The following is a 24104-nucleotide window of genomic DNA, read 5'->3' on the forward strand; positions in this document are numbered from 1 at the left end:
TTTTTTCCACCCTGTGTTTTTCACAGGCTTTTTAAAAAAAAAGATTTATTTATTTATTTATTTGAAAGTCAGAGTTACACACAGAGAGAAGGAGAGGCAGAGAGAGAGAGAGAGGTCTTCATTTGCTGGTTCACTCCCCAGTTGGCTGCAACCACCAGAGTTGTGCCGATCCGAAGCCAGGAGCAGGAGCTTCTTCTAGGTCTCCCACATGGGTGCAGGGGCCCAAGTCCTTGGGCCATCTTCTACTGCTTTCCCAGGCCATAGCAGAGAGCTGGATCCAAAGAGGAGCAGCCGGGACTCGAACCGGCGCCCATATGGGATGCCAGTGGCACTGCAGGCGGCAGCTTTACCCACTGTGCCACAGCGCCAGCCCCTAAGATGATTTTTGAATGTCATTATTAATATTAACCAGTACTGCTTATTACAGGAGATTGTGGTACTGTGAATCCAATGACAATTCTTCAATTTTCACCTGTCCCTTGTAATATCCAGGAAGACGGACACTGGGAGATAGCTTTGGCTTATTGCCATATGTTGCCTAAACTGGTAGAACTGAGAGCCAGGGGTGTCTCCCTTCATTAGGTCTTCTTTGCAGTAACGTGCCCAGCGTTGGGTTCTGAACTTGTAAGAACACAAGTGACTCTTGAATTTGTATTTGGGTAGAAGAAGAAAGGAGAGAGAGGAGAGGCTAGATCACACATGGCATATGCTTACCTCTAGACTGTTAAATATGTTCTCCATTCTCTGGGAACATAGCCACTCCTTGAGTATAGGGATTGATACAGGTTGGGGTGGCAGGGGAAGCCATGGTCTGTGTAGCAGACACACAGAGTATGAACAGGCAAGCATGGTTCTCAGTGACAGTTTATTGACACAAACAGGGAGTTTACTGAAAAACACTACACACAGGCATCAAGTTGTCGAGGGCTCGGGTGGTCTGGAACAACATTTCTAGAATTCAGAAAAAGATTGGCTGTGGAAAATCAAGAAAAAGCAATATGAAGGTGACAATGTGGGGACCAGTTCTGTCGCAAGACTAAGAATTTTCTCATTGTGTTCAGTGGTGCTTCACAAACCTATGAGCACTGCCCCTCAGTGGCCTCCCTCCTCATCACACACACACTGCCCGTTAAATGCAGCTGTTGCCCAGTGGTGATGCACAGCAAAGGGACAGGACATGAACGGTGCTGGGTTTGGCTGCCTGTGAAAGAGGCTGAGGTGGATCTGTAACTTCCACTTGCTTAGATGTACTTATCTACCGGGTCCTAGCGTAGTCAGTACAGGGAGAAAGTTGGCTGAATCAAATGTGAACTACGTGAGCTTTCAGAGATCAAGTCAAGCTTGGATGATGCTGTCTTTCAGACCTAAGACAACAGGGCACACTGAGGGTCCAGGCTAGTGCTTGATGCGCAGTGGGTGCTTCTTTGCAGAATGGGTGGATGGCTGGACTCATGAGCACACCAAGTACTGGTCAGATATATTTACAGTGACTTGGTGAATTCGCTGTTAGGTATTTTCTGATTTGTAAAATGAGGTGAAAGAAGTCTGATTTTTTTTTTATTTCCACGTTAAACCAGAAAAGGGAAGAAGGATCTACTTGAGTGTGTGTAACTCTTCCTTTTCCTTCTTCCTGCAAAAATGCAATCACACAGCCTTTTCCCTCTGATTTATGTGAAATGGATTCACTGATTCTAAGTTGGGTCTACTTTTCTTTTAGATCTGGTATTAGGGGAGGAGAGGGACCCGCTGTCTTCCCTGAACCATTCACTACTCATGACATTTCCCAGCACATTCCTGCTTAGAGGAATTCCTTTCCTACTAATATTTCTTGTTTGACATTTAAGGAAAAACCAGACACTCAGAAGGAAGTCTGGGTATGCGGATGTTTGGGGATGAGGAAACTAAAGGATAGCGCTTTTAAACAGACTAAAGATAAAGGCTAGCTAGGGTAGGGACAAGCACGGACTGACAAAGTATTTCCACACAGGGGTTGGGGCTTTGATAAAGAGACTGGGCTGACAGTTCAAGTCAAGAGGGCAAGGTGCTTCCAGGGCTCACAGAGTTGAGCAATCAAGTCACGGCTGTGACACAGTAACCAAGGGGAGGTCAGACCCAACCTAGCTTGGCCTTTAGTGAATTGTGTCATTTAGGACCAGTCAAGGGAAATACCCAGCACCAAGACAACAGATGGGGTTTCTAAGGTGATAATAGCCCTTGAGGACTCTTCTAATAAGCCCTTTAGTAAGCAACCACATGCCAGATAAAGTTTCAAAAGCTACATACATTTAGTCTGGGTCTTTTAAAGAAATACAGGGAGAACCAGAGAGCTGGGGGACAAACTGAAGTAGACTGGTGATCACAGTACCTTGTGGATATATAGCCATGATCAAGTCTCCCAGGAAGGAGTTTAATTGCAATTCAGGAGGAAAAAGGGTGCACAAACCAACCAGAAACATAACCAAAGTAGAATTGACTCTCAAAACACATTTCTAGCAATCCATCAAGAAGCAAAGCATTAAAGAAGCGTGAAGGGGATTAGGGTGAGAGAAGATGCCAAACATCAGAACAAGAAAGAGAGGCAAAGATTGAACAGAAGTGAAAAAAAATAAGAAAGAAGAATCTCTGGTCTACATGGAAAGGAACTGGAAAAAGAGTCAGAGACTTGGATTCTGGCTGGACTTACCAACCAGGTGACCTCATGACTTAGTAAAGCTACTTAACTTTGGAAATGTATCACAAGTATTAATAATATCCATTTCACAGGACTAGTTGTGGAAAAGAAATAAAATAATTGAAGTGAAAATGCTTTGCAAACCATATAGTTTTAATGAAAGTATCTAGGACAAGAAGAGTTAGAAAACTGAAGAGTGGGGATAAACATGACCGATGCCATTCAGCTCCAAAAAACTGCACTCCAGAACCATCATTTTCTTAAGCAGAAAAGAGAGAAAGGCCGCTATGTATACTACATGGGAATAAGTTAGATGCAAGATCCACTGGAACCAAGAGGCAAGTGGAGAGATAAGAAGTAGTTTGCTACTATGGCAAGCTACAGCATCCACAGGCTACATGACTGGGAAAACCTGGCACTAATCCAAGCCTGTTTTTCTAACTATAAAATAAGAAAACTGTTCTGTTTTCTCTCCCCTACTTCAGAGGGATTGTGTGGGAAATTACCCATCACAAGGGTCCTGAATTTATTGCAGATATTGAACAAATTCAGACTCTAATATGGGATAAGGGTGTGGTTTCTAATTCCTCTTCAGGGATGGAAGAGATGAAAGAATGAGCTTTCCAGGGGGAGCCCAGAGTCAGTGCACAGTGGTCTTGCCCTGCAGCTCCCCGGATTCAAGGGATCTCTCTGCCCTTGAATCGCAATCACTTGTATCTTCTTAAAATCCATAGAGAGTCCTTCCCCGCGTGACAATGTGCTGAAGGTTGTCACCCTTGGGCCATTCAATCAGAATGAAACAGGAGATGTTGACTGATTTTTCCCACTAGTTCCCTACTCCCTCATAATCTGGGAGGAAAAACACAAAGCCAACATGGCTTCAGAGATGAAGCAGCCCTCCCTTCTGCTCTTACGCTCACCACCCATCTCAGGTTCAACAGCATTCTTCCTGGTTAAATGTTCTCAGATGCATCCACGCATCTTTACACCAAGCACATCCTTTGGGTCCACCTCGTGTCCATCTGTGATTTTTTGGCCAATTTCTAGTTACCTCCATGTAATCAGAGCTAACCTCAGCTGGGCAACCCACTCTCATCTGTGCTTGTAAAAGAGCCATTGCCATAGCCAAGCTCAGTGATCCATCCCAGGGAGTACACTGGGCAACGCTTAAGGCTTTTCTCTCATCCTCTTAAGTCTGTCACTCACTTGAACGCTGTGTGAGTCTGAGTTGCCTCCTATGAAATGAGGAATAATACTGATTCACAGACATTTTTAGAGGAAGAACTTGGGAATTTCAGTCCCAGAGCCCAGGTGGTATCCTCCTCAGGGGGCGCTCCCGTGCACTGTCCCGTGCACTGTCTTTGGCTGCTTGGAAGGACTGAATCCAACCCAGGCCTCAGAAACCTATCAAGATCTAGCCCTGGAAAACTAAGCTCCAGAGAGCATTTGAGTCCATGCATAAGGATCTAGGGAACCTAAAGAGAGAGATGTTTCATTCTGGTGCTCTAGCCCAGAGAGCCATGAGCTTGGAAACACTGACTTCAAGAAATCCAAGTTTATGACATGTGTTTGCTTTAATCCAAACTAGTCAGTCCTGCTTCCTTCCACGTAGACATCCATTCTGTTGCAGCAATGGAGAACGAGTCAGTTCCAGCCAGTTAGGGGCAGAGGCAAGTGCTACCTCTAGCACTTGTATGAAATCATTGGAAGCTCAGGGGGAGAAGTCCAGCTGGCACAGGAGTTGCTTGCTTGAAAGCTAGGACAGGGAGAGGTTGAGTCTGTGTAGAGATGTTGGCTCCTCAGTTCTGGCCAAATCTCAGGGTGCGTAGAGATCTGATGGAGTTATGATGGTTTCATGTCAGAGGTGAAAGCTCACAGGTGGGTGGATGTGTGGACGAATGAAGAGAAAGATGGATGCAGGAAGAGAAGTGATGGGACCCTTGGGGTACCCTCATGATGCTGTTGACATCACTGAACCTGGGCTATTCAGTCCCTCAGTGTTCAGGCCACCTACCAATAACAAAACAACACACTGAAAATTTCCAGCCCAGCCCAAAGACTCATTGATCCAATCTGGGGAATGGGAGAAATGATTAGGCCTTTGTTACCAGGGGTAAGGAGTTCAGGTTGCCCCAAGACTAAGGCCAAGGCAGTCCATCTTCTGAAGGGCTTGATGTCGGACAAAGCTTTGTGGCTTGGGTGTCAATGTAAAGGAATGTGGGGACCATGGACAGAGTCGGCATTAATCTCAGGGACCAATTTAAAGTCCCCTGTGCAAGCTGCCGCCCACCTCCACCTTCCCCTCCCATGTAAGTCCCTGTAGATCACCTCTGTCGTACCGCTTCTGTTCTATTCCTCCACTGGGACCGCAGAGTTCTCCTTGTTCTCTGAAGGGATGGCAAGGTAGTCAGACCTGGAGGAGGACATGAGGAAGGGGCAAGGGCATCAGTGCTTCAGTGTCCAGTGAGGAGGGGACAACAAAGGGGAAAGAGCAGGGCTCAGGGACAAAGGTGTCTGCAGAAAAACTCTGCAGTTCCCAAGAGACAGCTAGAATGGCCCTTCCAGCAGATCCAGGTACACCCACCAGCAGGATGTGTCTTCTCATTGTCTGCACTGTCCTCAGGACTTAGTATTATTATTTGGTTAAGATTCTGGCCAAACTGATGGGTGAGAAACTGTATCTTACACTTGCTTTCCTTTTCATTTCCCTAGTCCCTGTTTAAATCGAGCATCTCTTCATGTTTAGGAGCTATTGGTGCTTCTATTTCTGTCCTCTGTCCATTTGCTGTGCCAGTTTTTCTTGTGAGATTTTTTTTTCTCATTGATTTTTCACTGATGGTTTCATGTCTGGAACATTTCTCCAAGTCTGTTTTTTGTCTAGAAATTTGCTTAGTGATTCTTATAGTGAACATTAGATTCTTATATGTAGTATAATCAAATTTATCATTATTCCCCCTCTTTGGTTTGTGCCTTTGTATTCTGTCCTAATGGGTTTTCTTTGTTACAGCTCATCCTTTTCCATCTCTGTGCTTAATCCTGTATAACTCCTCACATTTCTCTTTTGCTAACCAGTCTCTAATATTCTAAATTAGCCAGCCCATTGAATTTTAAATTTTGCTATCTTTTTCAATTGAAGAATTTTTGTTGTCATTCCTAATTTGTCTGTTTTTTTTTTTTTTCTTAGCAGCCTACTTTGTTCGTGTGTTTTTGATTGCTTCCTTTATTGCTGTATTTTAAGTGCGCTTATTTTCTGTACTTTATCAGGCCCTTCTGTGTCTGAGCCTCAGCTCTTTCCTACAGTGTGTTCTGGTTTGGAACTGGATTGTGAATCAGATGTGACAGCACTTAATCTGGGGAACCCAGTTAGGCTTTGGCTAAAGGTGGGGTCCCTTCAAGATGGGTTTCCATTTGCCTCTGTGAAACATGGTTATCACTGGCCAGGGACTAGTTTTTATTGAATTTCACAGCTTATGAGGTTCCTGGCTCACGTGGGCAGGTCATATAAACTTAAATGCCAAACACTGTGAAAGCAGGCGTTGATGCTAATTCTTAGGACTGTTTCATTCTTCTAGTTGGAATTAGACCAAAATGGGTAACTTTGCTTGGCATTTTCCTGGGCCAGTGCTTACTCCCAGTCTACTTCTGTGTGAGCTATAGCCTTCTGAGGATCCTAGCTTTGCTGAGGGCCTCAGTTCCAACTGTGCTTTTTATGTGACCCTGATTGCAGACACTTCCTGTCCAAGCACGGGCACTTCCTGTCAAACCTGGACACTTCCTGTCCAAGCACGGGCACTTCCTGTCCAAGCACTAAAATCCCAGCACCCAGGTCACCAGGAGTTACAGCCTCCCTCAGAATCACACTTTTTATCTCGACCTGGCCTTAACTTTTTATTTCCCTGACATCATACATATGCAAAAGGATGTTTTCTTCATTTTTATCAAACAATTTTAGGTGGTAACAGCTGGGGCTTTTTAGCTTCCTGCCCCGTGAATGTTGCCAGGAATCCGTGGGAGTTTTTCTGTCTTTCCTCTTCCTGAGGCCAATGTGGTCTCTCAGACTCCATGTTTTCTAACAGGTGCTCACTCAGGTCTTGGGTGGGGGGGTGGAGGCCAGCAGTCAGCAGGCTTGAATTAAAACTTCATTTTGCCTTTTCCAGTAGCCTCAGGAAAACGGTCAGACTCAGTGTTCCCATGTGTAAAATGGGCATAATAGCAGTGCCTACCTCAAAGGCTGTTAGGAGAAGAAGGTGGAAGATGTATACAGATTGCTTAGTGGCTCACCTGGGACAGCAAGCATCCTGAAGGTGCTAGCTAGCATTCCTTTGGCATCATTGGACTTACGCGTTTTCTTGTGCTGCCTCTTCGGCCTTTGAAACCTTCCTGTAGCAATAAACCATCTCTATGAGCAGCCACAGGGTGAGGAAGACCAGAAGGATGTACATCATGATCTCTGAGACCACGGAGGTGAAGTCCTCTCCAGCTGTAAGGAGGAGAGTGAGGCTAAGCACGGGTGTGGTGTCCCACAAACCGAGCGCTGTCACTGGGACAGACAGGAGGCTTGTTTTTAAGGATGGATTAAGAAAGCCCAGAGTTCAAAGGAACTCAGAGGACACCAGAGGAGTTTCTTATCCTACAGCTGTCCTGACGTCAGCTTTCTTACTGCTTTTCTTTTTTTCCTTTTTCTTTTTTTTTTTTTTTTTTTGACAGGCAGAGTGGATAGTGAGAGAGAGAGACAGAGAGAAAGGTCTTCCTTTGCCGTTGGTTCACCCTCCAATGGCCGCCACGGCTGGCGCGCTGCGGCCGGCACACCGCGCTGATCCGATGGCAGGAGCCAGGTACTTCTCCTGGTCTCCCATGGGGTGCAGGGCCCAAGTACTGGGCCATCCTCCACTGCACTCCCGGGCCACAACAGAGAGCTGGCCTGGAAGAGGGGCAACCGGGACAGAATCCGGCGCCCCGACCGGGACTAGAACCCAGTGTGCCGGCGCCGCAAGGTGGAGGATTAGCCTAGTGAGCCACAGCGCCAGCCTCTTACTGCTTTTCATCGGCCGCTCTGGAGATGAAAATGCAGGAGTGTGATGGCTGGAAGAAGTAGCAGGGCAGCAGAAGGAATCTTGGGCTCAGAGTGAGCTAACTATACAGTTACTGTTGGCCCTCATACCCACGGCTCCCACTTCCATGTAGCCAACCAGTCCTGGATTAAAAGAAACATTGCACATGCCACAGCCAGATTTGGGCTAGGCGGAAGCCAGGAGCCAGAACTCAATCAGACTCTCCATGGGGAGGGCAGGGGTGCATGCACTTCAGCCATCTTCTGCTACCTCCCAGGATGCGTAGGCAGGAAGCTGGATGGGAAGCAGCGTGGCTGGAACTTGACCTGGCACTCTGATGTGGATGCAGGTGTCACAAGCAGTGGCTGAACCCGCTGTGCCACATCACTTGCTCCCTCACTATTTCTGAAGCACAGATCGAGGTCTGCAACTTCCTTGCTGAAAACCCTCCTGTGCTCCATGCCGTCGCGGGGTCAAGCCCAGACTCTGGGCCAGCTCTTTTCACCCCATTCCCATTCAGCTGGCCAGAAAAACTTGGCACCCACACCTTGGTATTTCAGAATCTGCAGAGGTTTCTTCTTCCTCTCCCCTCTTCTGGACTGAATCCCCAGCTGCTGCTTTCCTGTCTCCTCACAGGGCTCCTGGACTCCGCTGGGCGCCCTCTCATATGGAAATGTCCTCACTCACATTCTTCTCATTCACTTTGTCCCTCCGTGATGAGGGTTCTGAGGGTGTACTGTGAAGTTTGTCTCTTTTCTATTGACTCTTATTGACAGCTTTAATATTCATTGTGGTTTATCAGTCTGCTGTCTCATCTTGGAATGTCCAAAGTACCCAGTAGGTATTTCTTGAATGAATCACTAAAAATAAGTATTGATCTTTGTTTCTCAATTGACAAAAATGGCCAATGAAAACATGATACATGGCCACTGTGTCCTAGTAGGAGGGAGGTTGCAGCCACCTCTACCCTTGCCAACTCCTACCAGTAGATTCATGGCCCAGTGTTTCCCTAGGGCCCATGTCATCCTTGCTTGTTAAAATTAGCACAGCACGTCTCGGGTGTGTGTTTAGCCCAGTGAGTAAGACCTAGGATCTGCATCACAGTGCCTGGGTTCAGTATGCTCTTGACTTCAGCCTTCTGCCAATGCACACCCTGGGAGGCAGTGGGGATGCTCAAATAACTGGGTTCCCACCATCCAAGTGGAAGGTCTGGATTGAGCTCCTGGCTCCTGACTTTAGCCTGGCTCAGCCCTGGCTGTTGCAGGCATTTGGGGAGCAGACCAGTGGCTGAGAGCCCTGTCTTTCTGTCTCAAAAAAAAAAAAAAAAAAAAAAAAGTACAGCATAGCCAACCATGACATTCACTTCAGACAATCTAGGAGCTCCGGGATCATCCAAGTTTCCTAAATGGAACTGGAAGACACAGATAACATCTTGAGGTTGCAGAGAATGCCATACACCCCAAATGTCTTCTTGTGCCTTTGCGACTGCCTGATACACTGTTTGTGACATGTCTGTCTTAAAACCTGCAATCTCTTTTCAAATGCAGTTGCTGAGAAGTGGTAACACAGGGTGCCGTCCTCAGTATTATTAGACATCTCTAAGTGAAGAGCCCTCGTATTTCTGTTTCAGAGTCAGGAGGTGAAAGCCAAAGCCAGGGCAAATCCAGGCCCAACTAAGAGAACCTGGGGGCTTCTCTGGGACCAGAGGAATAGAGGAGATGGGTAGGGTGTGTCATGGGCAATATGAGGCAGAGGACATCTGGTGGGCAGGGCTGCCTCCCCCCCGGGGGAGGGGTCACAGAGGCAAAGAAAAGAAGCAGCGTGTTGGAGAGGGGATGGTGGCAGAAGGGAAGGATGCACTGGGAACAGAGCCAGCCTGATAAGCAGATCTGCAATCCAGCCCAGTTTCTGGTGCTACCTGCTTCCTGTCCCAAGCAAGTCCCCCACCCCTGCAGAGCTCTGTTCTCCAAGCCACGAAGTGAGGGGCAGCCTGGCTGTACCCTCTTATCACCTGAGATCCCACCCCAACTCACACCTGCAATGGCATGGAGGCCCCAGTGGATTAAATGATATCCAAGCTGCATTCCAGCCGGACCATCCACGCGGCACTGTGGCTCTGACAACAAAGTTGTTTTTCCTTCCTTCCTTACCAGGCTTGCTCTGGTGCCTGGCAGGCAACCAGCTGAGCTTTGCCACACTTTCTACCAGTTGTGTACCAGGGTCTCTAGGGGTAAAAACCTGAGGGAACAGGGGGTAGAGACAACAGGCACCATCCCAGGGCCTGGCAGGTCCCAGCCAGCAGTTCCTGATGGTGACCAGGAGAGGGCGCCAGGCTGTCTCACCCCCACCACGGCAGGGAGGCGCGCAGTGTAAACAGAAGCAGCTAAGAACCGGAGGGCTCAGAGGGGACGGTGACTCATCAGGTCTCCATGCAAGGGACTCAAAAGTCCTCCTGCGCTTTGAGAACTGACCTACCTGCAATTTGGTCTTACTGTCTATGTCTAACCAGTTGCATCTTTCTCATCGCTCACTCTCAAGACAAAGCAATCTTCTTTCTCACAATGACATGATTAAAAAATAAGTAAACTGGTGGCCTGGAGGTTAGGATTCCCAGATCCTTTTTCTAGAAAGAGCCCAAACTTTAACTTCACCTTTTCTTCCGTGCCTCACACCGTTCACTGGCCGGCTCACCACTGTGCATATTAGGCAGCAGTGATGCTAAGAACAGGCTCAAAACAGGCTGAGAAAAGCTAACTAAATGGAACGACCGTGGAGCCCGGAGGAGGAAACCCAAGGCAGGATGCACTGGGAGGAGCCAGGGGCTCAGTTCTGTGAGTCCATTGGCAGCAGAGCAAGAGCAGTGTCTGAGCACCCTCCACGCTCACCCGCAAAATTCTGGACTCAAGACTGCAACAGAAATCTTTGAGTAGGCTGCTGAAAGAACTTCCCACTCACTAACAAGGAACTAGTGTGGGAGCTTGAGGATTTTAAATTAAGAACTTGAGAGCTATTACTTGTTCCCTGCTCCCAGCCAAGAGTGTAAGGCGAGAGGCCACAGTAAGGAAGGTGTTGCAGCGGTGGTGACAGACACTGGAGAGTGGCTCTCACTGGATGGCTCCTGTGGCCTCAGCATCACCTGGCATTTCGTAAACAAGGCAACACTCGTGGGCTCCACTTGCAGAAGCAGAGTCTGCATCCACAAAGCCCTGCTGGAGATTCTGAGGCTGGCTGAAGTTAGAGATCCAGTGATTTCCACGGGAGGAGAGATGACCTGTAGCTAACCTCGTGAGATCTCCCTGAGCCCACTGAGTCAGGGACACAACACAGGCCAGAGAAGAAGTGGGAGTTGAATCAGTATCTGGGGGTTCCCTTCTCTGTACGGACCAGGAAGAGATCATTCTGTCATCTCCAAGCTTTCCTGCTTTCAGGAGAGGCAGACTTTGACCAGATAAATTGATCAGACAGCTTGCAGGAAGCTGGCTAAAAACACAAGCTTTTGCATTCTTCAAAGGCCTCGCTTGTGTGGAAACCCACAGCCCTCCTGCCCCACTCCAGTGAGTCCCACAGAGCAGGGCACTCTAGCCTCAGCCTCACCCTCCTCGGTGACTCGGAGGGGAATCAGCCGCGTCGTCTTCACGAAGGGCCGGTGCGCCTCAAACTCAAACTCTCGGGACACGTTACAGGTGTAGAGGCCGGAGTCATTCAGAGTGACATTGAGCACGGTGATGGACACATCCTGCAGGTCCTTGCTCCCGTTCCACTGCAGGCGCCCCTGGAAGGGGCTCTCCACCTCCTGGTGGCCATTTCGGTACTCGTAGATCTGCAGGTACAGAGACAGAAGAGGATAGGGCCCAGAGAGGAGATAGAGTAGGACAGCAAGATGGGAATGGGGTAGAGAAGAATCGCAGGTGGTTAGGAAAGAGAGAGGACGCACCAGGAGACCTAGAATTTTTTGTTGGGGGAGGATGAGGAGATGCAAAGGGCAGGAGAGAACAAAGATGGAGAAAGATGGGCAGTGGGGCTGGCATTGTGGCATGGCAGGTTAGGCTACGCCTGTGGTGCTGGCATCCCATACAGGTGCCGGTTTGCATCCTGACTGCTCTACCTCTGATCCAGCTCCCTGCTAATGCACCTGGGAAAGCAGCAGAAGATGGCCCAAGTGCTTGGACCCTTGTACCCATGTGGGAGACCTGGATGGAGTTCCAGGCTCTTGGCTTCAGCCTGACCCCAGCCATTGTGGCTACTTGGAGAGTGAACCAGCAGGTGCAAGATTCTCACTCTCTTTCTTTCTCTGTCTTTCTCTCTCTGTCTCTCTCTCTCTCTCTCTCTCTCTGTTTCCCTGTCCTCCTACCTTTCAAATAAATAAAATAAATCTTGGGGGGAAAAAAGGAACGAGTTCAGCTTTAGGAAAGCAAGAAACAGGAGCTAGCAAAAGCCAGTTCCACCCAGGGCTGTCTCCATTAAAAATCTTTGTGCAAGAGAACCTGGCCCCAGAACAACAACGTGGTGTAATAAAAAGTGCCTTGTAACTGCTGTCAAATGCGAACTCTCTCTTACCTAACTTCCTGAGCCTCAGTTTCCCCACTTCTGTGTATATATCATTTCTCCGGGAAACAATACAGTGTTTCCTCGTATTCCAGGAAGTACTTTCTACTAACCCAGAAAATCAGAGCTCATGAGTCCTGGTAACAACCTATAAGGTAGCTATGTCACATACCCCATTTTTAAAACCAGGAAACAGGCAGAGAGAGGTTGGGTTGTGTGTTCCAGGGCACAGAGCTAAGAGTGGAATCCAGCCTCAAACCCAGGCACCCTGGCCCCAGAGTCAGTGGAAGAGTAGATAATGGTCACCTCCAAAGTGGGACTACAAACAGATGCTCACCAGCCATCTGTGCCACTGACATTGGCTGTGGCACAGGATCAGAGTTGGGAGGGCTCCCTGCTCTGCCAGAAGTGTGTGTCATGGGGAGGACTAGGGGTTCCTGGTGGGAGGGAGGGTGCTGGGGCCACATGGGAGGTGAGGCACAGCACGGACCCACTGGAGAACGAAGTAAACATTCTGCCCATGGATGCAGCTGGACAGCTGACCATCAGCCTTGGTCATCGCTTTCATCCTTATTTCTGTGTGACCTCAAGGAGCTAACCTGTGTTATTGCATATAACCGTGCTCTGTTTTATTTCAATTCTCCAGGGGATGGTGTGGGGAATTAAATGGAAATACTCGCCAAGTGCCTAGTTTTGTGCCTAGCCACAACCGGCTCTAAATACGGTTTATCTCCTCCTCATCCTTCTTCCTGCTGGTACCCAGGGGTGCTTGAGGCTGGCCAAGTGCCTTTCTCCCTGGTTCAAAGGAGCTGAGCTATACTAAGGCTGTCACTTATCCACTGAGGAGCTGTCAGCACTTGGAAGAAAAAAAAGCCCGAGTGTGCTAAATTGCCATCCCCTAGACTGTCAGGAGTCGGGCACACAACAGCAGAGACCAGCAAAAGAAAGGCCAAAGTCAGCCGGAGGACATACAAGGAAGTCTTTGCCGCCCTCGGGCCTGTAGAACCATTCCACTACCGTGGTGGCCTCCACCTCCTCCCTCTTCATGCAGGAGATGCAGCGCAGCTTCATGGGGGTGCCCTGGACAGCCTCCGTCTCCGAGGGCACTTCCACACACACGGGGAAGCAGACGCTGACTGCAGAGAGGGCGGGTGACAGGGAAGGAGGGGCAGGTGGCAGGGAGGGGCCGGTGAGAGGGGGGCATTGGGAAACGAGGAGAGAGGGAGGAGACAGAGAAGGAAGATCATGAGACAAACTTGAAAATAGCCACGGTCCACATGTCTGCACCTTCACCTGCACTTTCCAAGTGTGTGTGCTCAGAACTGGTGCGGAATGAGGTGGAGGGGACATGGATGGTCCAGACACAGACTGAAAGCCTGGCCCTGGAAGTGGTGGAGATGCAGCAGACGTGGACTTGAGCCCTGTCCTCAAAGGCTGGCAGGGAGAAAGGGCATGCGGGCATCATCTACGATCCATCCACGCCCTCATTCAACAGCCATTCACTGAAGTCCACTCTGTGTCAGGTCTGGTCCTCAACTAAAGATACAAAGATGAACAAAACACTAACCGTGCCCTCACGGCATTAATAACCTAGCAGGGAACACCTAGCCATAACTATGAGTAAGCCAGACCACAGAGCGTGGCATACTACTGGTGATGTGCTCTGTTCCCAGAGGGAGAGCGCTTAGTCACTCCTGGTTGCGCTGCGAGGAAGGCAGAGAGGCATGGGAAGGTGGACAGCACCCACGTTTTGAAGACCACCAGGTGTCCTTCAAAGCTGTGGAGCAGTGTACACATTTGTGTGTTTCATGGATGCTCTGAGTGATTCTGACGTGTGGTGGCAGATGGAGCAGCAGAGAGGAGCAGGGTACCCTGAGCACTAGGTGAAGCAGTGTGCGATGGGAGGAGCAGACTGACAAAGTTAAAAATCTAGAGGGAGGTCAGAACGTGGGCCACCTTGCATGCCACATGCAGATTTAGACTTACAGTCTGTTTTTTTTTTTAAAGTGAGTACATCATATTGCAAATTCAGAATGAATCCAAAGTGGGACACAGCTGCCAAGCAAGCAAGTGCCAGTGTGGGCTGCACTAACAGATGTAGTGTGCAGAAGGGAAGAGGAGCAGCCCGCCTGCACTGTTCAGAACAAATCTGGACTGTCAGGATCTGTTCAGGGTGCACATTTTACAAAAGGAACCTGTTGGATGCGTGCATGCCCAGAGAGCAGCAGGATGATGGGGGCCTGGGGACAAAGGGGAGGACTTGAAGGACTCAGCTCCAACACGGAACTTGTCTGACTTTTACTCTGATTCTGCCCACCTTCAACCGTGCTAAGAAAAAAAATAAGTTTGTTGCAATGAGAAGAGATTTCTGATGTTGCAGCGATTCATAAATGCAAAACTGTACTTGGTAAAAGAGTTTACCCCTCATTGCCTGGAAGATGCAGAGGTAAGACAACCACAAGCATTGTCATATAGGGACATTGAAGTTCCTTCAGATGCTCCCTTTGCATGAGTTAATAATAAAAGCAGAGTCCCTGAAGTATAACAAATGAAAACAATACTCACTGATATTTTAAAACTAGTCCACTGTTGGTGGTGAGACAGAGAATACAGAGAACCCTTTTCTAAAAACAGAAGAGGGACGATGTTTATGATGCAGTAGATTAAGCTGTTTGCAGTGCTGGCTTCTCAGAGTACCAGTGTGAATCCTGGCTACTCTGCTTCCAATCCAGATTCCTGCTAATCTGCCTGAGAAGGTAGCAGAAGATGGCTCAAGTACCTGGGTCCCTGTCACTCACGTGGGAGACCAGGATGGAGTTCCTGGCTCCTGGATTCAGCTGGACCAAACCTGACTGTGGCAGCCATTTGGGAAGAGAACCAGCAGAATTTAAGACCTCTTCCTCTCTTTATCTCTCCCCTTCTCTCTATCCCTCTGCATTTCCATCTTTTAAAAAAGAGATTTATTTATTTATTTGAAAGAGTTACACAAAGAGAGAAGGAGAGGTGTGTGTGTTGGGGGGGTCTTCCATCCGCTGGTTTACTCCCCAATTGGCTGCAACAGCCAGAGCTGTGCCGATCTGAAGCCAGGAGCTTCTTCCAGGCCAAAGGACCTGGGCCATCTTCTACTGCTTTCCCAGGCTATAGCAGAGAGCTGGATTGAAAGTGGAGCAGCCGGGACTCCAATTGGCACCCATATGAGATGCTGGCACTGGAGGCAGTGGCTTTACTCACTATACCACAGTGCCGGCCCCAAATAAATCTTTTTTTAAAAAAAGCACAGAAAAGCTTTTTTTAGAGCTTAAAATGAAACTGGTATAAACTAATTTTGAATCAAAAAATTAAATATTGTGTTTGACTAGAAGGAAACAAATTTCATTTTTAAACATAGAGTTAAAATCAGCAGCACTATAATTAACTTAAAGTTTAAAAAACTCAAAGCAAAGTAATATTAATTGTATTTGAAACTCTCAAGAAATTCAAGGCAGTGTTATCTGGCCATCTGGTCATCACTTGCATGGACAGAGGGTCCACACTGGGATAAGTGAGCAGAAGCATCTTCAGGGGCCAGCACTGTGGTGCAGTGGGTTAAAGCCCTGGCCTGAAGCACCAGCATCCCATAAGGGTGCCAGTTCTAGTCCCGGCTGCTCCTCTTCTGATCCAGCTCTCTGCTATGGCCTGGGAAAGCAGTAGAAGATGACCCAAGCATTTGGGCCCCTGCACCCACATGGGAGACCTGGAGGAAGCTCCTGGCTCCTGGCTTTGGATCGGTGCAGCTCCGGTTGTTGCGGCCATCTGGGGAGTGAACAAGCAGATAGAAGACCTCTCGCTCTCTCTCTCTTTCTCTCTCTGTAACTCTTTCAAATAAATAAAAATAAAATCTTTAAAAAAAAAGCATCTTCAGCATCTAATGAGTTTGAAGTCTTGAATATAGAATGATTTTTTTCTTTTAAAATAGAGGTATGGTTTTTGTACAAGTTTGTGAGTGGACAGAGGGGCAGAAGGCACGCAGCCAGAACACTGCAGCATGCAACCCTGGGTGCACTCACATTGAATGAGCGGTGGTAAAGATGACAGATTTCGTTGGTGACCTCAGGAGCCGAATAGGAAAAATCCCAAGGAACATCCAGTTATAGTGATAGAGGCTGCAGGAAGATGGGTTACTGCCACTGAATGACTGGGTTTGGTCTATGACTTCACACCTCTTAAGATTCAACTTTTCATGAACAAGAAGCTGAAAATAACCTCTATCTGTCAGGAGAATTCTACACATTAACTTATGTAAATGTGCTCTGTAGAAATGTCATTCATGAATGCTTTTTAATCCTTCATTTCTTTGACAAATATGTCCAGTACCAGGCGTTGTTCTCGGCACTGAGGACACAACAGGAACCAAACAGAACCATCCCTGCTCTCATGCAGGTTACATTCCACTGCGGGGGGGGGGGGGCATAAATAAACATTGGTTCAGTGCTATAAGAAAAAATACAATGGGGGAGACGAGAGAGAAAGCACATGAAGCCGCTGGGGATGGCCCCAGGGAGAGAGTAACACTGAGCGGCCACTGAAGGAAAGAAGGAAGGCAAGACATTGTAGGGGTATCTGTGCCATAGGAAATGGTAGCTCCAGAGCACACGGGTCCCAAGGTGTGTGTCTGTCATGCTTGAAAGCCAAGAAAGAACCCACGGTGCGAAGCATGGTGGACCAAGCAGGAATAAAAGGGAAGCAAGCAGGAGAGGATGTCAGGGGCCTAATCACGGCAGCTCTTGCAGCCCACGGTTAATTTGAATGCTGGTTCTTGCTTGGAGCAGTACCAGGAACACCGGAGGCCTCCAAATGCAAGGATGATATGATCTGATTGGTGTAAAATGACACGATGTGACCATTGTTGAGAATCAGCTGGGGAGGTGAAGGGGAACTAGAGTGGGTGCAGAGAGAATGAGCTGGTGCAGTGACAGGAGCCAAGATTTCACTTCATTGAAGATGTGGAACTGTGGGGGTTTGAAAGCGAATCATTTGGGGCCAGTGCTGTGGTGTAGCAGGTAAAGCCGCCGCCTGCAGTGCCGGCATCCCTTATGGGCGCCAGTTCTAGTCTGCTGCTCCATTTCCGATCCAGCTCTCTGCTATGGCCTGGAAAAGCAGTAGAAGATGGCCAAGTCCTTGGGCCCCTGCACTCGCGTGGGAGACCCAGAAGAAGCTCCTGGCTCCTGGCTTCAGATCGGCGCAGCTCTAGCCATTGCAGCCATCTGGGGAGTGAACCATTGGATGGAAGATCTCTCTCTCTCTCTCTCTCTCTCTCTCTCTCTCTCTCTGCCTCTCCTTTTCTGTGTAACTCTGACTTTCAAATAAATAATTGATAAATCTTTAAAGAAAGGGAATCATTTGTTGGATTACCCTCCTTGAGTAGGTGAGAGGTGACATGCTCTCATGAACAAGTAGATAGGGTAGCAGAGACAGGAGCACCTACAGTTAAAGGCGGGGAGGGGGATACATGGAGTCATGATGAACATGTGTCCCTGAGGGGACGGTAATCCAGATACCATCAGGGTGCAAGCTTCCCTGCTCCTGGCTGAAGTCCAGCTTCAAGGCACTCTTCTGGATAATACAATGCAAATGACCACAAAGTCCTCTGTTTGCTTGCCCTTTGCAATATGACTTACTACTCTTTCCATCAGGAGGTGAAGTCTGTTTGTCCACTCATGGAGTCTCCAACCCACCCCTGCCTATGCTCCTATGAGACCCTCTGTGTATCCAGGAGAAGGCTGTGCATAAGTTAGGAATCCACATTGCTGACTATTAATGATAAACTCCTGGAATAATGGCTGAATCATTTGACCTTTGGCCTCCTTTTCAATTTGCATAGTTCTTGCTCTGTCACTCCCCCTCTCTCTCTATAACTCTGCCTTTCAAATAAATATATAAATCTTTTTTTAAAAACTTATGAAAAGAAGAAGATGATGTATTTATGATGATACTATTTAACTAAGGAATAGTATCAACCTGTCATCTGGATAGTAATGCATATGAGGGTACTTCAACAAGTCTGTGGAAAATGGGATTAAAAGATAATTTGGGGCAGGGCTGACATTCTGGCATAACAAGTTAAGCCTCTGCCTGCAACACTGGCATTCCATATGGGCACCAGTTGAGTCTGGCTGCTCCACTTCCATGATTCAGCTCCTACCAATGCACCTGGGAAAGCAGCAGAAGATGGCCCAAGTGCTTGGGCTCCTGCACATATATGGGATATCCAGAAGAATCTCCAGGCTTCTGGCTTTGGTCTGTTCCAGCTCCGACCATTGCAGCCATTTGGGGCATGAACCAGCGGGTGGAAGATTTTTCCCTCTGTCTCTCTCTGTAAATATACCTTTCAAATAAATAAAAAATCAAATCTTTTTTAAAAAGATAATTTACTTGGATGCAAATAATTTTTGAAACCCAGGTGTAGTTTTTCAATAATACACATTTTTCATAAACTCTTTGAAGGCCCCTCATATACATTGATTTTAAAAAAATTTGCAGCAAAATAAGCTTACTCTCTAATTCCATTTTCCACAAAATTTCTCAAGTATCTCATATTGTACCAACGCCCCTACAAACCCTGAATCTTTCTCTTCTTTGAGTGTTTCCAAGTTGCCTCTCCCAAGCTTGCTCTAGAATGCTTTTCCTTTGTACTAAGATAAGGAAGGCTGCTTTTAGAATGTAAATAATTTCCAAAAGGGCACCATAATGAAGTTATTTTTAGATGTTCACATCTTGAAATGGCTTCGGGAATCTGATTTAGGCAGTCACTTAGGGCCTTGAAGGAACGGAATGAGGAAAACGCAGTCTGGAGGAGGGAGGAGAATGTCCCCCAAATAAGGGGCAGTTTGGAGGCCAGGCCTGAAGAGGACAAGCAGAGAGGGAACGAGGGCTAAAGGATGTGTGGGATCCTAGGAAAGGTGATGGTGTGGGGTTGGAGAAGACATGGAAGGGACATGGAAGGCCAGCTGCCCACTGCAGACCACAGAGGTGCTCGGAGGAGCCCTGGAAGGCTTAACCAGGATGACAGGAGTTCTCTGGCAAGTTCTCTGTTTCCCCAAGCTCATTTTCTCAACGTTAAACTGGAAAGAACACCCCTTCCCCTGACATGGCATTGACTGGACATAAGGGCCAAATGAAAGTTGTATTGTAAGCTGTGCAGCACCAGGCACATGGAGGTTTGTTTTTGTTTGTTTGTTTTTTGACAGGCAGAGTGGACAGTGAGAGAGAGAGACAGAGAGAAAGGTCTTCCTTTGCCGTTGGTTCACCCTCCAATGGCCGCCGCGGCCGGCGCACTGTGGCTGGCGCACCGCACTGATCCAGTGGCAGGAGCCAGGTGCTTCTCCTGGTCTCCCATGTGGGGTCAGGGCCCAAGCACTTCGGCCATCCTCCACTGCACTCCCTGGCCACAGCAGAGAGCTGGCCTGGAAGAGGGGCAACCGGGACAGAATCCGGCGCCCCGACCGGGACTAGAACCCGGTGTGCCGGCGCTGCAAGGAGGAGGATTAGCCTAGTGAGCCACGGCGCCGTGGGGCCGGCACATGTAGGTTCTAAAATAACTACTGCATGCTTTAATAAAGGAAGTGAGGACACGTTTCTCCAATACATACAGGAAGTAAATGGAGGAGACTCTTGCATTCATATTGGACCTCATGTGAAAAATCAGCTTGGGAACAGAGAACACAGCCAAGCACTCCCCAACACTGGAATTACATGCAAATCAAATGAAAATTTACATTTGTAAAGTGAGGCTCTTTCTCTTTCATTTAACAGCCACGCATCCTATAACATCCTTTTTTCCCTTCTGCAGCTGTTCAGTCTGGTGAGCCAATGTTCAGCTTAAAGAAAGCTGAGAATGAGCATGGATGGGTGCGACATGTACAATTCTTGTGTTTTTTTGGGGGGGGGGTGTAGGGGGTGGAGGTAGGGCAGGGTGTGCTGTCATCTCTAGCAGTATTCTGCAAATACGTCCCTATCACTTAGTTGTGGAGCTGAAAGGGATGTTAGATATCATCTGTGCCAACTTCCAAATACATACAAGCAACCAGATAATCTAAGGTTGTAACACAGAAAGCTAGTGGCAGAGTTGAGACTCTTTCTCAAGCCTTGATCAAAAGATTCTTTGCCTACAGCATGCTCAATCCCTCCACTGGAATTTGGAATGGAACCTTAAAAACTTAGAGTAGGGTATAGGAAGACAGTCTTCTCAGAACTTACCCCAACCCTTCTCTGCAACTCCAGCTTTACCCACACTGTCTCTCACCCAGTCAGACTAGCCTCCCTAAGCCTCATGTCCCCAGCCTTTCCCCCGAGAAAATTTCAGCCCTCATCTTTAAGGCAGGTGAGATCACTGGCAACATATTACGTCTGATTCATCTCCAGGTCTGGTGTACTCTACTGGGGATAGACGGAGGTTGAGTCTGTCCTTGGGGATGGCATTACCCTCCTTCCTCACCCTTCCTAGCCTACCTCATCAGGCATTTTGTTCAACAGGAAGCTTAGCTGTGTCTCTGGTCACATATGAAATCCAGATAATGCTGGCAGCTACAGTTAGTCCTGGAGGTTTGACAAAGTGATATTACAGCAAAGAGGCCATTCCCACCAGCACGTCTGCCTTGCATAGCCACGAAGAGCATCATACCGGCCATGGGAGTATAATCCCATATGCCTTCCTTCATTAAGGCAGATGGCCATGACCATATCTGGTTATCCTGTGTATTGATTTTAGCGTGGAGGAAGGCAGCTCAGATCAGGCAAAGCAATGCATCAACTGAAGGGCATATACATTTGATCTGCGGGTCTAATAACCACAGACATTAATGCAGAGATGCCCAGAACCACACACACACACACACACACACACACACGGTCACTCACCACTCCATTCAGATGTCCATCCTAACATGCTTCGATACATGCTTGTGCATACACTAGACACTGAGACACACACTGACACAGAGAAAAACCCAGTCTCCTATTATATATTCAGATATTATCATGTAGGCTCTTGGCTCCCGTAAACCCTTCAGGCACCCACCCCAAGCTCATCCCTGACAGCGCTTTGCCAGGCCTTACTGTTGCAAGTCTAAGACTGCCTTCTTTGGAGGGGGAAGGTCACCTCAGTCTCTCATAGCTGACAAGCAAAAGTCTACTCACCTCTGAAGGGAAAAAAAAAAAAAAACAGCTTCCCATATACCAAAAGCATCTTCATTCCACATGTTTATGTTGGGGGGGGTGCATTTTTTCAGTTTCCAATTAAAGTAATATATAACAGCAAATGGCTGAAGCCCACTACCTCCTATTCCTTATTAAAAGTGAGCAGATGGGTCAACAGCTAAATTATCTCCAGTCTCAAAATTCAGAATCCCACTGTTATTTTATTTTTAATATAGAAAAACACTTCGGGGGATTCAGGGAGCTTTCCAGGAGTCCTGACACCTTACTGAGAAATGAAATGTAACTGCAAGGTGTTCTTGTTTATGTTTTGTTTTGTTTTTAAATAGAAATGAACCTGACCATATTCCGGTTCAGCAGGGGAAAGGGGTGGGCGGGAGGTAATTTTGGAATGATCAGGATGCTGGAGGAGAGGTAGAACATCAGAGGAGATTAGGCTACGGGCAGTGGGGAGGCGCCTTTCCAAGCTCTGAATCCCAGCTCTCACGGAAGCCCTAGATCTCCATGTCCGGCAGACATATACAGAGGGAAGACAGCCAGAACTCCTACTGCCACCAAAGACATGGATAAGTGTCATGACTATTAGTTAGCACCATTACGGTCATCTACGTCTCGCATAGTGGGGTGCCGGTACTTACCCCCGTAGATGAGCAAGAGGGAAGCCAGGACACACGATCTGTTGAAGGCAGGCATCTTTTTCCGCAGGTGGCTTCGGGGCTAAACAGAGAGATTTCCTCAGTCAAAGACTGCGCTCTCTGGTTCTTTCGAGGAAACCCTCGGGGACGAACTCCCCCAAGGGGGTGATTTTCTGACTGAATAGGGGTCAAGCGCGCTGCCAGGGGAGACTCCGCGCTGGGGGTCTCGGCTGGAAGCGACCCCAGCAGGCCGCCCCCATTAGGGGGAGCGGCCCAGCAGTGTCCGGGATCGGGCTCAGCACCACGGACAGTGGCCTCCCCGCCCACCCCGGAACTCGGGATTCCGGTGGCTCGCCCTTCTCTCCAGTTTGCGCCCAGGGCAAGCTCAGCTGGGCAGCGAGGCGCGTGCCCGGCCGTGGGAGGCTGCGCTGTCGAAGGGGTCCATGGCGATTCACCTCTCGCCTGCCCTAGACACAGCTACGCTCCAGCTTCATCCGCCCAGCCCGGCGTCTCCGGCTGGGCGTGTCCCCACTCCCGAAGCCACCAAGGCCGCCCGTCTAGGGACCCGCGCAGGTCCCGTCCACGCTCGCCCTCGGCTCCCCGGGGAGCTGCTAGGGGGTCCGGAAGAAGGCGGAAGAGCCCGGAGGGCGGGCGGTCTCAGAGGCGGGGGTGGGTGCGGAGGGAGCGCCTTCCCCGAGCTCGCCCCCGGAGCGCGCGGGGCGCTGACCCTGGATGGCCGTGAGCCTCGGCTCCTCCCCAGCCCCCGGCCGGGCGTGCTCCGTCGGCCTGGACTTGCGCAGGCGGCTCTCCGCCCAGCCGCCACCACGGACCCTCCCCCTGGTGCACACACTCCCCACCCCCAGACCAGCGTGCCCCTCCCCGGGCGGCGCGCGGCGCGGAGCGGGGGCGGAGCCGGAGCGGCGCAAACACCTCCAGCCGCTGGGGTTTCTCGGCTTGCTCTCCAGCTCGCGGTCCTCCGGTCTCTCTCCGGCGCTTGCACGCCTCTCTGGAGCTCGGGAGCGCCGCCTCGCCCCACACACACCCTCCAGGCCGCCCCACTCCTACTCCCGCGCTGACATGCCTGTCTTCGGCTCCGGAAAGGGGAGGGCCAAAGCTCTTTCAGGCAATGATGTCATCTGGCATGTACCCGGGACATGGCTCTCGGCGTCACTCCCCCGACCCTGTCCCCTCCAGTTTCCCTGTCTAGCCTTTGTCTGGCCTTGATTAATTGGTTCCAGACACTGCGGACGCAGCAAAGATAATCCCTGCTTAGGGCAAGATGTAGGGGTGAGGCGCACCTGTTTCCATCTTAGTTCCTCACCCAGAGAGGTGATCCAAACGTCAGCGCAAACGAGGTGTTGGAGGCAGGATACAAGAGGACCTCTCTCCCCTTCCGGCTCTAATCACTGATTATTTATTTATTTATTATTTTAAGCAGAGAGATGTGTGGTTTGGCGCCCTCCGACTATTAGCCACTCCCTAGTCCTTGCAGCTGTTGGCGAGTCCCCGCCCCAGCTGTGGAAGGGAAACCTGAAACTTTAAATTCAGTTATAAACACAGATTGACATAACGGATCAGGAATGCCAGGAACTGACGTGAAAGATTAATACAGGAGCCTCTTTCCCCAGCCCCCCTCGTATCCCCTCTGTTCTCTTTCCAAAGGCTTCTAAAAGGGTCGGCAGAGGAACAGCTGACGGTAAGTGACCCATGCGCAGGAAACGCGGCCCCCTCACGAGTCACGGAGCAACAGTGTGTCCCCACGGGCTCCCTACCCGCCCTGCTGTGCAAGGACCCACCCTTGCCTCTGTTAGGCTAGAATGGCAAGTCGAAGTTGACTCAATTCAACCTCTGGTCCGACACCGGAACGCCCCAAGATCAGCCCGTTGAGTGAGCTTGACCTTTCTCAGCGTTGAGAACTTACTACTCCTCAAGCTTGCTCCTCTTAGAGTTTGAGGAGCTTCTTTATACTCATTTGGTTTCTGTACCCTCCTCCTCTCACCCCAAACTCCG

The 24104-nt window shown here is 49.1% G+C and overlaps 1 protein-coding gene across 12 annotated transcripts; it reads right to left on the bottom strand.

Moving 5' to 3' along the window:
• Positions 1-846: 846 nt before the first annotated feature.
• SCN3B (sodium voltage-gated channel beta subunit 3) lies at positions 847-23206 on the bottom strand. Of its 12 annotated transcripts, none has more exons than XM_070047616.1 (7): positions 23025-23206; positions 22098-22176; positions 13240-13403; positions 11317-11542; positions 7013-7151; positions 5011-5084; positions 847-4681 (listed from the first exon to the last, which is right to left on the bottom strand). In XM_070047616.1, the coding sequence occupies exons 2-6, from the start codon at positions 22150-22152 to the stop codon at positions 5021-5023; spliced, it is 648 nt and encodes a 215-aa protein (XP_069903717.1). In that variant the 5' UTR covers positions 22153-22176; positions 23025-23206; the 3' UTR covers positions 847-4681; positions 5011-5020. The 12 variants fall into 12 exon arrangements, with proteins under 12 accessions (XP_069903717.1, XP_008258463.1, XP_069903740.1 ...); XM_008260241.4 differs by having other exon boundaries at positions 5000-5084; positions 23025-23184; XM_070047639.1 differs by having other exon boundaries at positions 847-973; positions 23025-23183.
• Between the last annotated feature and the right edge of the window lie 898 nt (positions 23207-24104).

This window comes from Oryctolagus cuniculus, chromosome 1 (assembly GCF_964237555.1).
Source record: "Oryctolagus cuniculus chromosome 1, mOryCun1.1, whole genome shotgun sequence".
In the NCBI taxonomy this organism is placed as follows: Eukaryota; Metazoa; Chordata; class Mammalia; order Lagomorpha; family Leporidae; genus Oryctolagus; species Oryctolagus cuniculus.